Source organism: Aedes albopictus, chromosome 3, assembly GCF_035046485.1.
Source record: "Aedes albopictus strain Foshan chromosome 3, AalbF5, whole genome shotgun sequence".
Taxonomy (NCBI): Eukaryota; Metazoa; Arthropoda; class Insecta; order Diptera; family Culicidae; genus Aedes; species Aedes albopictus.
Window position 1 is genome coordinate 34,504,599 of NC_085138.1, and position 16,113 is coordinate 34,520,711.

General features: G+C 39.4%; 2 protein-coding genes across 4 annotated transcripts in view; one reads left to right on the forward strand and one right to left on the reverse strand.

Moving 5' to 3' along the window:
* Positions 1–6,510: 6,510 nt before the first annotated feature.
* On the reverse strand, positions 6,511–7,157 carry LOC109419166 (NADH dehydrogenase [ubiquinone] 1 alpha subcomplex subunit 2). The gene is made up of 3 exons (XM_019693386.3): positions 6,972–7,157; positions 6,742–6,848; positions 6,511–6,679 (listed from the first exon to the last, which is right to left on the reverse strand). Exons 1-3 carry the CDS (start codon positions 7,067–7,069, stop codon positions 6,597–6,599), a joined length of 288 nt encoding a protein of 95 aa, XP_019548931.2. The 5' UTR covers positions 7,070–7,157; the 3' UTR covers positions 6,511–6,596.
* Positions 7,158–7,451: 294 nt separating this feature from the next.
* Positions 7,452–16,113, forward strand: part of LOC109407474 (uncharacterized) — a 49,472-nt gene continuing 40,810 nt past the window's right edge. For all 3 annotated transcript variants that reach the window (XM_029867622.2, XM_062857024.1, XM_062857023.1), the window contains exons 1-2: positions 7,452–7,648; positions 7,880–8,170. In XM_029867622.2, the coding sequence (XP_029723482.2) occupies positions 7,619–7,648; positions 7,880–8,170 (321 nt within the window). In that variant the 5' untranslated portion in view covers positions 7,452–7,618. The remainder of the gene's footprint in view (positions 7,649–7,879; positions 8,171–16,113) is intronic.

The window sequence follows — 16,113 nt, forward strand, 5'->3', positions numbered from 1 at the left end:
TGACAAAGACCTGTTTGTGGAGGCGCTAAGGCTGGATGACACTTCACTGTCAGGTAGCGGTACCACCCCGCGCGTGCAACGTAACATAGCCAAGGATGGGAAACCCAAGAAAAGTCGACACCCCGTCTACTGGTGGAACCCAACGATTGCTGACCTGCGTGCACAGTGCTTACGAGCTAGAAGGAGGATGCAGAGGGCCAGAAATTACGGTGATAGGGAGCAACGAAGGGTACCTTACAGAGCAGCAAGAGCCGCTTTGAATAAAGCGATTAAGCTCAGCAACAAAGCCTGCCTTGACGCCTTGACGATCTCTGTCACAAGGCCAACGTGGATCCATGGGATAGCCCATAAAAAGTAGCCATGTCGAAGATAAAAGGTCCTGCGGTACCCAAGGATGTTTTCGGATCGTCTGGCAATCATTTGACTCATTTGTCTATATCTCAGTTTAGAAGCCTAATATGTAGAATAAAGGATGAAGGAAGAAAGATGTAGGATGGAGAAAGAAGGATATAGGATGTAGAATGAAAGATGAAAGATAAATGAAAGATGTTGGATGAAGTATGAAGGATACAGGACGTAGGATAAAGGATGTAGAATGATGATGATGATGATGAACGATGAAGAATGTAGGATGAAGGAAGAAATATGTAGGATGAAGAAAGAAGGATATAGGATGTAAGATGAAAAATCAAAGATAAAGGCAATCTGTTGAATGAAGTATGATGGATATGGGATGTAAGATGAAGAGAAAAGGATGCAGAATGATGTAAGTTGAAGGATGAAGGAAGAAAGATGTAGGATGAAGAAAGAAGAATATAGGATGAAAGATAAATGAAAGATGTTGAATGAAGTATGAAGGATATAGAATGTAAGATAAAGGATGTAGAATTATGATGATGATGATGATGATGATGAAGGATGAAGAAGGAAAGATGTAGGATGAAGAATAAAGGGTATAGGATGTAGGATGAATCATGATGATGAATATGATTATGATAATGATGAAGGATAAAGGATGAAAGATAAAGAACGCAAGATGACGAAGTAAAAAGGATGAATAATGGAGAATGTAGGGCGAAGGAAGAAGGTTGTAGGATGTAGGATGAAGAAGGAAAGATGTAGGATGAAAAATGAAGGATGATGATGATGATGATGATGGTGATGAAGTATGCAGGATAAAGGTTGAAGAATGAAGGATGATGATGATGAAGGATGTAAAATGGAGACTTCAGGATGTAAGGTGAAGTATGAAGAATACAGTAGAAGTAGACGTTCGATAACTGCAACATGTGTACGTTTTACTTACTGAATTAAATTCGATAACTGCAAAGTTGTTGCACTTAGCGGGCCTTCAGTAAAAAAAAACATTGCATTTAAAGCGTTTGCACCGAGTGAACGTCTACTGTATAGGATGAAGGATGATGATTATAATGATGAAGGATGTAGGATGGAATATGAAGGATGGAACATGAAGGATGATGACGATGATGAACAAAAATGAAGGATGATGATGATTTTGATAACGTTGATAAAGGTTGAAGGATTAAAAATGAAGGATAGAGGAAAGATGTTGGTTGAAGTATGAAGGAAATAGGATGTAGGATGATGATGATGATGAAGAATGTAGGATTTACCCGTTAACGCCCAATGTGTCTCACAATTTAAATCTTTAAATAAATTTGTTAGCAAAGGTCAAGTTCCAATAAAATAAGCATGAATTGATGAAAAAATGGAAGTCTATGGTCTAGTTCCAAAAAATTCTTCATTGTAGGTCCTCAAAATCTGATAATTTTCTCGAGTTCTACTTCAGCACAACTTCTACGCTATCGTTATATTCTGATCCGTATAGATAAAATGCAGCTCTGAACAAGTGAGAGAGATGATAACCACTCAAAAAGAAGAGAAAAAGAACTTATAAATTGGGGCAGAAATATAACCCGATAAACGCCTAAAAGTATGCAATGCATGGTTCTTGTGATTTCATGTAGTTTCCACTGCAGTGTTCAACATTTCTCATTTTTTTAGCAAATCAAATAAAGAGAGCTCACTATGTGTGGCATAAGCAAACGTTAAAATACTTTAGAAGTTAGTTACACAGATAATTATTTCCAATAAAATAATTGAGTTTTTCCTTCAGCACCCCACAAACTCTCTTTACGTACTCACCATACGTAAACTTTTTAGAAGTTTTTTATATTTAAAAAAAAAATCGTGTCAAGTACTGTTCCATTTAATTTGTTTTCTTTGATAGATACGTATTTCGACCTCAACTATATGGTCGTCTTCGGTGTCTCGTATTTACAGGTATTCTACTAACACGCTCAGGTTCATCATCATTCCATGTCTTGATATAAAATTTCAACCAGATATACTCTACACAGATTTTCCACTTATGTTTGTACTACCCCATGATTGTTTATTCGAGAACAATATGTGAATTTTATGGTGTTATTCTGGGCACTAGCAAGGTTACATCGAAAAGATAATGTGAAATCCCTGCATGAATCCCGAGAGGATATACAGAAGGACTTCTAAGAGTCATATCTGGTAGAGTTCTGAGGGAGTCTCAACTGAAAGCTTGGTAGGAATCCCTGAAATAATCACAGAAGAAATCCCGGGAGGAATTGCTGTATAAATCCCGAGCGAGGATCCCGGCTCATAGAAAGAATTCCATTAGGATTCTCTGAATATGTTTCGACAGAACACTTTGAAAGTATACTAAAATGAATTTGTGAAGTAATTCCAGAAGAAATCCGTGAAAAAATGCTGGGTAAAATTTCTGAAAGAATCCTTTTAGGATTTTCTAAAGCAATTCTGGCAGAAATCCCTGTAGTTATTCCTGAAGGAATCCCGTTAAGAATACCTGATGTATTCCTTAGAGAGATCATGACAGGAATGCTGGCCAGAAGCTGAGCAGGCATTCCTGCAAGAACCATAGAAGATGTCTCTATGATTTAGGGTTGCCTCAAAACAATCTCGGAAGAAACATATATTTTTTCATTTTTTTTCGGGAGGGATCTCTTAAGGAATAACAGCAGGAATCATGGAAGGAATCTTTGAAGGAATTCCAGCACAAATCCCTGAAAGAATGCAGAAAAGAATAACTGACATAATCCTTTCAGGATTTTCCAAAACAACGCCTGCGAAAATTCCTGAAGAGAGCTCCGGAGCAATCTATACATTAATCTCGGAAGCAATATCTGAGGGAATCTCGGGAATAAACCTGAGAAGATTCTCGAAAGAATTCCTGAAGGTATCGCAAAAAAGAACCTCAGCTTATCTAATCTCATCTCAATTCTTCACCCTATTCTCTAGCCTCTACCTTACTGTCTTCTTTACCCTCTATTCCAACCCTCTATGCTACGCTCTATCATAACCTTCAACCCTACCATCTGTCCTACCCTCTAAACTATCCTCTACTATAACCATTGCCCTATCCTTTACCGTACCCTCTAGTCTATATTGTGCTTAATCGTACCATTTACCCTACTCTCTACCCTAACATTTTTCCTACCCTCAAACCTACTCTCTATTCTACCCTTCTCCCTACCGTCCACCTTATCCTCTACCCTTACCTTCCACTCCACTCCCTCTACTCTATCATTCACCCAAACAATCTACCCGACCGTCTGCTCAACCCTTTATCCTACCCGCTACCCTACCATCTAGGTACCCTTTAGATACGCATATTGCATGGTATTATAGCTCAAACTACCATTCCGTGACCACCAACTTGGGTATGGTCCGCCATCTTGGGTTTCAAAATGGCGTCGGATATTCATTTTTGAGTTCTACTCATGAAGCCCGATCGATAGATACCCATATTGCATGGTTTCATAGCTCAAACTCTCATTCTGTGGCCGCCATCTTGGATTTCGAAATAGAGTCAAATATCGTTTTTGACTTCTACTCATGAAGTCCGATCGATAGATACCCATATTGCATAGTATCATAGCTCAAACTACCATTCCGCCATCTTGGATATTATCCGCCATCTTGGATTTCAAAATGGCGTAAAATATCGATTTTTGACTTCTACTCATCAAGCCCGATCGATAGATACCCATATTGCATGGTATTCTAGATCAAACTGCCATTTCATGGCCGCCATATTGGATATGATCCGCCATCTTTGATTTCAAAATGGCGTCGGATATTCATTTTTGAGTTCTACTTGTGAAGCCCGATCGATAGATACCCATATTGCATAGTATCCGAAGCAGCATTGTCGTAAAAAAGCATATATTCTGGAGTTTTGACCGCCATCTTGGAACCTAAGCCGCCACCTTGAATTTAAATATCCTTGCTACCACCTCCACATCTTAAGGAATGTGTATACCAAATTTGATTGAATTTCTTGACGCATTTCAGAGTTATGCCTATGTTCCGGCATACATATATACATACATACATACATATAAACATACAAATAGACAAACATACAAGCATATAAACATACAATCATACATACATCTACTTTTGTATGTATTGATTAACAACTCTGCCGAAGAAATGAACTGTAAATTATCAACCATTGTCAAGATTCAAGGGAAATAACTTTTTTTTCGCATTGGAAATGATGCTCACAGATCGTGACAATATGCATTCTTTGCAGCATCGTTTACGCCACCTAGTGAACCAGTCACATACTATATTGTGCACTATGAGCAAGGTATGGGTGTGGAGAACATCTTCTCTGAAGAAAGTATTCTAAAATTTTGCATAATTCTGGAGATATTCACATCCAAAGGACTGTCCTATTTATAGGACGCTGGGCGTTCGGGGCATCTGTCCTATAAATAGGACGCTGGGCGGATATGGGTTAAGGATGACGACAGATGAAGCATGAAGGATGAAGTATAAAGGATGATGGTGACCATGATTATGTAGGACGGAAAATGAAGAATATAAAATGTAGGAAAATGATGATGAAGGATGAAAGATGAAGGACAAAGAGTAGATGATGTAGGATGAAGTATGGAGGATTAAAGATGAAGAATGTAGGATGAAGGGCGATGTCGGATGAAGGATTAAGGATTACGATGATGATGATGATGATGATAATGATTATAATTATGATGATGAAGTATGAAGGATAAAGGATTATGTTGATGATGATGTTGTAGGATGGAAGATGAAGGATAAAGGAAGGATAATGTAGGATGAAGTGTAAAGGATAGAAGATGAAGGATGAAGAATGGATGATGAAGGAAAAAGGATGTAGGATGAAGAATGAAGGATATATGATGTAGGATAAATGATGATGAAAGATGAAAAATTAAGGATGATGATGATACTGATAATGATTATGATGATTATCTTGATGAAGTATGAAGGATACAGGATCCTTCTTATTTTTTAAATTTTTATGGCTTTTTACGGCATCATCAGCATCGGCAGCCATGTTGGATATGAGCCTCAAAATTACAAAGTGATAGTTCTCTGCCACCAAAGCGAATATTCGTATGAAAAAGTATCAATATGCTCACTCGCAGTGATTGCGATGATACTTTTTCTGCTGCGTTGCTGCAGAATTGACAGTTTTTTACCACTTCAAAAATGCGAGGCAAACAATCATTGAAAAACAAAAAGTCAATGATTCGTTTGATAACTTAGTGATGCAGTAAGACACCTTAAAACCATCAGAGAGTGGGACAGGGGGAGAATGTAGGGGTTGAGAGAGATAGAGAGAAAAAGATTAATAGGGCATATAGCATCAGTTGCTGTGATGCACCACCGGAAAAACAAAGCAAATGATCAACATGAAATGAAACGTCTGTCTTGTAAAGCATTTTGTACAAGAAGTTCTCACTTCTCTTCGTGAGCGTGCGTTCGGCTGCAGAATTCGGCTGGTGTGCTCGGAAGTGTCCCTCCGCATACTACACACAGTTATTAATTAAAGGTCTTTCTTTGCGTGCCATTGCTTAAAATTATACCTATATATGTAGTGAGGCAAGGACAATGATACACTATGCCCAGAGTCGAGAAAATTTTCCCGACCGGAATGGGAATCGAACCAGCCGTCTCCAGATTGGCGATCCATTGCATTGCCTTAACCACTAGGCTAACTAGAGACGCCAGTAAAACCTGGTGTGTATCAATGGAGATTACTCAACGGCTGCAAGTCTTCATCAATATATGACTGCGTATGGTGGTTACACAATTGGATCTCTAACGTTGAGCTCCATCGTCGATGTCATTTAAAGCTGATAGCGACAGAAATTCGGAAGCGTGAAAGTGACGGTGAGTCACCCACGCAGGGTTGGAACGAAATTTGCAAGCAAGTGTTAGATTGGAACCCAGCAGGACACCCCGGCAGAGGTAGGTCCAGAGGATCATGACGGCGCAACCTCGACAAAGAAATGAAATAAATCGTAGGAAATGGTCTGGTCACAGACGTGACATCACCCAGGATGAAGATCTTTAGTTTTGGCCCTCACGGGCGCACAGGTCTGAGTCTTAACTCGTTGCGTCTTCAAAACCTAGCAGAAACTGCGTTGCAAAAGCCTTCAATAATTATAACATTTTCCAATTTATTCACCCACTTATCGAACAAACCTAGTAAAATTTACGAACTCCCATCCAGAGTATGAGGCTCACTTTCCCAGTTCGGCAATGTGCTTGGCCACATCGGCAGCACCCGCGTTGGTCAGGGTAACCGATTTCTCCTTGCCCATTTCTGAAACACACAGAATAGTAAAAATAAACAAAGCCGAAGGTACTAACAGTTCTCCGTCTCACCGTAGCGCACCCACAGCCTCGGTTGGACACCGCTGCATTCGCGAACCAGAATCGGCAGCTTGGGGTTCTCACGCTTGAGCTGGGCATATCCGCTGCTAACGAAATCCCTGCAATCGAAACGAGAACCTCATCAATTACAAATTGGACGACAGCCCAAAGCGCAATGGTTGTGTAACCAACTCCGATCCAAAACATTCCGCGCTCGTAGCAGTTAGCATTCGCATACTTACCGCACTCCCTTGGATTCCTCGCCGGTCTGGCACAGGTGCAGACGCAGTTCCTTTACGGCGGGGTTCAAACGGGCAGCCCGGAGCAGTGATAGCCGCATTTTGCGAGGGTTTAGAATCGGGAAATTTCCGGAGAAAATTGAGTGCTTCCAGCAATCAGCAAGGACCAAAACGAAAAACGAGAGCTTCGACTGACGGCGAGAAACGTCAAAATTTGATTTGACAATTCTGCGTTACGGCGGTTACGATTAGAAATAACACGTTACAAGAGGTTACAAGACGTTTCACACACGCAAAAACATTTCTACTCAGTCGATTAGAGCACGGCGTTCCAAATTACTTGGTCCTTTCATTATCCATTTGTTGACCTCTTGTCCAGTCGACGTATTTCGTACGAACCCACTCGTTTTGACAGCCGCCGCTGTCATCCGCAGCTGTCAAACGAATGTCGACTTTCTGTGCCCGTCGCCAGGTCGACTTGGCAGCCATTTTGAACCCGACCAGCAATCCGTGTGCGTGTGTGAAGAACGGAAACCTAGGACAAAGCCGTACGGTCCGTAGAAATTCGCGAATATTTCGGTCAAAATATGCCCTTGGTTGGCTAGAAGTACCATAATTCGAGTGTAGACAACGTCCGCAAGCAGTGCAACATGGAAACGGTTCGCGTGTTCAATCAGGAGGTGAGGGAAAAGTGTTGGAAAAAATTCGCCAATTTGGTGACCTCAAAACGAGCAGCGACGGGGCAAAAAAATGGGTGCTCCGCCGCGTAGTCTCCCGTGAGCCGCTATCGGCAGTGTGTAAAAGGCCGCCGGGGTTACATAAAGACGGCGACAAATTGGCGAAGAGAATGATCGAATGAGTGAAATTATTGGTGGGATGACTAATCGGGGCTTTAATTGTTGTGCTTGCAGCTCTCGGGGCTGTATGAGGCCAAGCCGCCGATCTCCAAGGCCAAGATGGCCTCGATTACCAGGAGTGCGATGAAGGCCATCAAGTTCTACAAGCATGTCGTGCAAAGTGTGGAGAAGTTCATCTCCAAGTGCAAATCGGAGTACAAGATTCCCGGTCTGTACGTGATCGATTCGATTGTGCGCCAGTCGCGGCACCAGTTCGGGCCGGAGAAGGACGTGTTTGCTCCGCGGTTCGCCCGGAATATGGAGCAAACGTTTGCGCACCTGTTCCGCTGCCCGCCGGAGGATAAGGTGAGTGGTGAAGGGGGTTTGTGGGTGCTTTCGGCTGTTGTGGGGGTGTACCGTTATTTAGGTAAGAAAAGAGACGAAGACTCGCGGGAAGTGTTGCCAATGATGTTGATGAGTAATGTCTACCTAACAGAAAGTCGTTAAGGTTGTTAGACTCAATGGCACTTACGCGGTTCTTTTAAGACTAGCTATTTTAGCCTAAAATAAACTCTAGCTAAGAAAATGCTTGCTCGGGTCTTTTCGTAATGGGAAATTTGGGACTTATTTTGAAATAGAGTATTTCTAGAGAAAACACGGGAGGAATTCCTGGAGGAATCTTGGAAAATATTCCCTGAGGTATCCCAGAATTGATTCCTTGAAGAATCCATGAAGGAGTTCTAGGAGAAATCCATGGAGAAATCCCAGATGGAATCTCCTTAGGAGTCTCACAAGAAACTTCTGAAAAAACCCCATAAGGAATCTCTGAAGCAATTCTCAATAAATTCTTGGAATAATCATAGAAAAAGCTCCCTGAGGAATCACCCTGGTCAAGTTCGCAGGGTATTCTTTAGTGAATCATATCACCTTTTTAACACTTTAATGCGCCTCCAACGGTTCATCACGAACCGGCTGCTGCAGATGGAGTATGGCTGATCATATGTTTTGGCATATTCATCAGACATGCTCGATATACACGGAGGGACCGCCAGGGCTCAATAGATTCTATACCCAAGCAATAGTTCCAAGTCGGTTGGATTTGAGAAGGTTTTGATGATCGTTACAAATCCTAGTAGAAATATTATAGGTTTTGTGACAGGTTTTGATACCTTTTTATTGCCAGCAGACTTGAAAATGCTGTTTGGGCTTTCTTTCCCACATTGTTTGGTTGATTTTGATTAACTACTAAATTTTCTTTAATTTGAGTAATATACTATAATTAAATATATTTAAATTTGTAATTTTATCAAAACAAATTTGCTTCTTTTAAATACTACAATGATATCCAGTAATATTCTCTAAATCTAGTGAAATCAACCGAATAGTAAGAAGGAAAGTTGCAGCTCTTAATAGTGCTGATAGATTCGAAGGTAACGTGCGAACAATGGATTACTGCACGAACATATACTGACCTGCTTGCTCTCACACGGGGTTTGACTTTTGAGCGGTGTCGACACCCCTCAAACGTCAAGTTTTCTTTGGGAGTGGGCAGGCCGGCCTAAGTTTGTGCAGTGGACCATACTTAAACGCTTTATTGACGTCATAATGCGTTCGACGTGACATTTTGGACAAAAACTGATTGTTCCTAATGAGCTTAAGGACGGAACTTGTGTATGATTAGCCTGACATTTCTAGGTTACGGGGGAGAAAATGACATGGTTTATCTAGGTAAGACCGATAGGACAAACAAACGGATTGGCTCTGTTTTAATAGTTAGGTTGTTTTCGTATCTCGTATCATTGGCCCATGACATGTTCAAAACTAGTGTCTATCATTGGGGATGGTGCCAGAGCTGTAGGTGGCTACCAACATAGGTGTTATCGCAGTAACGGCTGTTGTCTTCAATTGGTATTTGACCGTAATATTTCTTGGAGATAGCATAGGCACAGTTGTCAACATAGACAGCATTTTGTGTTATGTTATTCCAAGAAGTAAAAGCAAGGACATAAACATTGCTGGGGCTTCAGGTTCCGCGGGTTAAGATTTATTCTGATAGCTTCATAGACTTCACATGACTGAGGGCGGACATGACTAATACATCTATGGGAGGGAAAATGCAAAATTTTGATTAAAACTACTAAGGCACAATGTAAAAACTAGTGTTAAATTGGGCAACATAGCCTATTCCGTCTAAACATTGGTCTTTGTAGAGATGAAATTTGAATAACGGGTTCAGCCTTGACAAACAAGCTGTCACGCAGCTCCAACTGAAAACCCATTAAAAAAAAAAAAGCTCCCTGAGGAATCCCAGGAACAACTTCCTGGGAGAATCTCACAATGCACTTATGGAGAAACCTCGAGATAAGTTCCTGGTCCAGGATGCCTTCTGTGGTAATACTAAACAAATTCCTCCAGAATTTTTTTCTTTGATTCTTTGGAGATTTTTTAGATTTCTAAAGGGATTCTTCATGGTTCATAGAGTTCTTTCTGAAATTTCTCCAGGAACTTCATATGATATTCTTCCAGAGATTCCTTCTATCACTATGAGAATTACTTCCGGAATGCCTCCATGAATTCCGGAAATTTTCTAGTAATTATTTCCGAGGTTCCTGCAGTTTCTTCTGAGAGTCCTCTTCTAGTTTCTTCAAGGACTTCATAACAGTGTTGCGAATACTCACTAGGGAAAAATAATACTCACTTGCTTCAATCTCAGTCCAGAAGCATGCTATCAAAAAATGATGTTTGAAGGACTTTTAGATTGTAGTTTAATCTAAAAGTTTTCCGAATAAACTAAAGGTCGCAGATGCATACCAAAACCGTCAGAGAGATGTGAGTACAAGGTGAGTATGAATTACACGAATTTTACTCACCTCGTACTCACAGCTTTCTCACAACTTTGGTATGCGTCTGCGATCTTTACTTTATTCGGCAAACTTTTAGATTAAACTACAATCTAAAAGCCCTTCAAACATCATTTTTTTGATAGTATGCTTCTGGACTGAGATAGAAGCAAGTGAGTATCACTCTTGCAAGTGAGTATTCTCAACACTGCTTCATAAGGAGATCCTTTTGGGTTTCCTCAAGGAGTTACATCTAGGATTCTTCAGAGTTCCTTCCTTGAGGACTCTATATTCTGAAATTTCTCCAGGAGTTCTTTCTGTAATTCCTATACATGTTTCTTTAGGGTTTCTTCGCGGAGTTCCTTCTAGGATTTCTTTCGCAATTCCATCTTGGATTTCTCCGGGATTCTTTTTATTGAATCAGGAGTTCAATTTGGGATTCCTAAATGAGTTATTTCTGGCATTCCACTATAAGTTTCTTCTCGGACTTCTCAATAAGTTCTTTTTCTGAGATTCCTTAAGGAGCTCATTCTGAGATTTCTTCTAAAGAGACCACCAAGAGTTCCTGGAGGCAAACCCAGCAATAATTCCTGCAGGAGTTTCTAGAGGAACGAATTCTTGGAGGAATCACAGAAATAAATCCTGTAGGAATCTCGAAACGAATTCCTGGAAGGAGTTTTTTGAAGAATGCTGGAACTCCCGGAAGAATCTTAGAAGGCATTCTTGGAGAAGTTCCTGGAGGAATCCTGGTTGAAATCTTTTAAGGAATCTCAGAGGAAACTCTTGGAAGAATCCCAGGAATATCTCACTGAAGAATCTCAGATGGAATCCCACGAATTTCTGAAGGAATCTCGGAACGAATTCCTGGAGAAATCCCTGAATAATTTCCTGAAGAAATCCCGGAAGGAATCTTAAGGGCAATCTCGGAAGGAGTTGTCAAAGGAATCCTGGAAATAACCTCTGGAAGAATTGCACAAGAAACCGCTTTAGGCACTCAGGAGCAACTCGTAGAAGAATCCCTAAAGGAACTTCTAAAGGAATCCTCAATTAAGCTCTTGAATAATCTCATAAAGAGCTTCCTAGATAATCTTGCAAGAAGTTTCTGGAGGAATCGAGAAAGGAAATTCCTGGAGGAATCCTTGAACGAAGTCCTGGACGAATCCAAGAAGCAGCCCGCGGGCCGCACGTGATGTCCAGTTCTCGATGTTGTCGTAGAATTCCTTGCAATGTTTCTTATGGGAGTTGTTCTACTCCCGAAATAATCAAGAATAACGTGTTGAATGATTGACAAATCGATCCAGGTGTTGCAATACGCGCAGTTGAAAAAATGGACTTGAGGATCACTGTCCTAAATGCACAACGAAACGACCGTTTTCATCCACTTCTTCCATCTAAATCAGAAACCTTAGTGCGTAAACTTGTTGTTAACAGTGATTGTTGTTTACTGCACCTAGTCCAGCGCCAATTCCCGGCACCAGTGCCGAACTTCCAGCAAAATCAAATGGGCAATCACTTCGGCACCCATCTTTGTGCTGACGAAATGCACACGTCTGCGTGTAATGATTGTTTTGAGCACTTGTGCGGCTTCAGAATGAACGTGTAGCTCATTGACTGTGGATCCCGCTGCGGAAATGTCGCGGGAGATGATTACCCTTGGAAGTGCGTTTGGAAAATATGCGGCACAAGATATTTTTTTATTTGATTTTGCTGTGAGGTGCCGGGAATTGACGAGGGTGCCCAAGTAGTTCGAAACCCTACCTAGCCCACTCCAGCTAAAACACGGCGGATGGTTTATCCGGGAAACAAATCGCGAAAAACTACCAAAAAACAAGGGAATGCGTACGCGGTTTGAAAAAATCCCTAGATTTGTGTGGTATACATTACACATACAACATAGGGTAGTGAGCCACTTGGGCAGTGGCTCAGTAACCAAATGTTGAATTGAAATAAAATTTCAGGACCTTTAACCCTTTATAAGGCCGAGAGAACCAGGCACGGAATCCACTCGTTGTTTATTGGAATATGAAGTACATGTGGTGTAATGAACAAAAACGTTTCTATTTTCAAAAAATTCGATGGTCGATTTTGTATGAAAAAAAAATGGTCTAAATTTTAACTTTTTGTCAACAAAGTTGAAAATGTTGTTATTTTGTGATGCGTTTATCAATCATGCTGATTTTTTGACAGGTTATTGCCCTTATATTCATGAGTTACATGTGTGGATTTGAACTCGATTGGTCACTTATTTTTGACGACATGGCAATTTTAGTACATGCCCATTTATCATAGTACATTTTTTCAAAAGGCTGATTTTCTAAAAGTAATTAAGCAATCAAGTTGTCCACAAGTAAAAAGAACATAGGCCGTTCATTCCTCATCATTCGATTTTCAATTCGCTCACCACAACAGAAGTTCGAGCTTATAAGCCTTTATGCACTAAAAATGACAGTTTTTTTAGATACATTTTGTTCTAAAAAAGCCCATTCATATTTGCTATGGCTCAAAAAAAATCATGCGTGTTCACAAAGGCCTAATGTGTTCATCAGTTAAAACAGAAGTTGTAAAAATTTTCTAGACGAACAGAAAAAAATATGTGTATAAGGTGGCAATATAGTTGCCACTGCCTTATAAAGGGTTAACAAAAGAATATTGTAGCTTTCATTTGGTGCTAAGAGAACCCAAATCGGTTGACAGTTGACAGACGGCTGAGATATTTATTATAATTCACTTGGTCAAAAATCTCTCAAAAAGTTTAGTTGTATAAATTTGGGCAGGAGCACCTATTTTGGGCACTTGCTGCTATAACTCAGTTAATTCAAAATCAATTGATATGAAATTATGTACATGGCTAGATACTGTGCGCAGTGGCGTCTCGTAACCTCACTTTTTACCTGTTCAACGACCCTAAAACTTGTAATTGCGGAGAGTTCAGGTTCTGAATCCAATTGAAAATGGTTGGAAACGGCTATTCTCGTCATTCTCTACAAATTATATGCCAATTTGTTGAGAAAATTCATAAATTTACATTTGTTGAACAGGTAGATTTGAGGTTAGGGAATCGCCACTGACTGTGCGTATCTTACCGTATTCCAAAAATAAGTCAATTTACGGAAAATTGACTGAGCTACATCAGCAAGTGCCCAAAATAGGTGCTCCTGCCCAAATGGTCCCAGACCCTACTCTTCGAAAGATATCTCTGTAACCAAATGTCCAATCAAAATAAAATTTCTGGGCGATCTACTAGGATGTTGTAGCGTTCGTTTGGTGCCAAGAGTACTCAAATCGGTTGACAGAAGTATTAATTCTAATCTCCTAGACTGCTAAACTCGAAACATCTATCAGATAGATTCTATCTAATCATGCCGTATGTTGTTCAACCAATCGGGGATCTTCACTCATCAAAACGTCATGAACATGATAGTAATTTTCATTGCCTAAACTACCCCCACTCGCATAACAGTCCCATCTTTGCTGGGTTTCCTATTTATATGGGACTATTATGCGAGTGAGGGCAGTAAACTACAATCATATAATATATTATTGTTCGTTGACCTCTTTAAGAACATTCTATACAATTCACAATTTATAGTAGATAATTGAACGCTGGGAAGATGTAATCATTACAGTTTTGTTACTCCAGGTTACATCTAAAATTTTATGGAAACTGCATTTCATACACTCCCGATCAAAAGTTTGGGGTCACCCCCTCAAAAACATGTATTTTTTTTAGACCTATATCTCCGCTAGTTTGTCATCGACCAAAATTTTGGGGTCACTATCGTTAAACATGGAAAAGTGATTTGATGATATCTTTGTCATCTTTCATTCAATTTTAATTCTTCTTGGCTTATTTGAAACATAATGAATGGTATTTACTACTGAACCACGCATATTTGTTAAAATTTACATACTAAAACTTAACGTAAAATTGCCTCATTTTTTGAAGGTTGGTGAAATGTGCTAACTTTGCATAACATTTTTATCTATAAAAATCGTTGAACACGTTACATTAAAAACATGAAACGCAAATCTAATTAATTATTTTTGAAATGAGTCATAAAGAATTAAAATCTAACTATAGCTAACGAAGATACTAACAAATCAGTTTCCCATGTTTTACGATAATGACCCCATACTTTTGGTCGATGACATCAAGTGTTAATTTACTCAATAACTTTTTTCTAGATTTTTTAACTTAGTTCGGTAAAAAGCAGTCGAAAGCTAATAGAAAATAGGTTATATTCTCATCTTATAATTTGGTTGACCCAATTTCCAGCGACACTGCCGTAAGTTTATTTTCATTTTTTTTTTAATTGGCAACTTTAGCTTAAGTTTACATACAAACATTTTCGATTTTTTTTTTATTTAAATCATGTCCAAAGTTACTTTGACTTATTATCTTTTGAATGAGACCTAGGATTTTGAAATCGGACGCAAACTGGTGGAGATATGGGTCTAAAAATGACATGTTTTTGAGGGGGTGACCCCAAACTTTTGATCGGGAGTGTATATTTATCTGACTATTTTCATTGAATGCATTGTTACAAAAAACATAAGAACCCTATAAATGCTCATTTTATTATCCGTATCGGGCCTCACGTTTGAGAACTTAGATACAACAATAAAATGGAACAATACAAATGCACAAAACACGAACATGCAACATACAGCACTCAACATAAATTGTTATCCAAATGGATAACGAAATCTGAACTCAGGATGACGAGGTTTCATTATTGTTGTTGGTCCATCAGTCAATCCTGTAGTCGTATTTCTAGATTTCGTATGGCTAGATGCCTTTAGTTTGCAGCGTTAGTTACTTACATAGCTTGTGTTTGGTCTAGGAGTTTCTAATCCTAAAGGGGGCATCCTGATTCTGGCTAAAGTACAAGACCGTCTACATTTTGATGTCCGTGCTAGGGGATGGTTCGTTTGTCTTGAACTTGATTATTGCCCGAAATGATCTGAGCACTACAAATGCTAATTAAAGTTTAAGGACAGATATACTAGCGTGTAACATATAATACAAAATAATACGACTGAATGCAAATGTAACACACACTATTCAACAATCATAGAATTTTCCATAAATTAATCCAATTCATCGAAAATTCATAAAACTGTTTTATGCAATTCAGTATTATAATTTCAATTTTATCTGACTCATTTCAATATAAAAATGACCTACTTACTCAGTACGGACTGACTCATTATGCAACTGAAATGAGTTGCATAATGGAAAAGAGTTGCATTATGAAAAAAAAAAACATTGCATAAAATTTTGTATGCGACTCGTTGCAAAAGTCGCTCTTTTCAGTACTCGTAGTATTTATTCAACTCGGCAAGCCTCGTTGGATAAATATACAACTCGTGCTTGATGATTTTTTTTTATCTTTTTGCAACTCATTGCATAAATAACTATTACATACGTAACTACTACTTTACAAACGTAACAGCATAACACATATG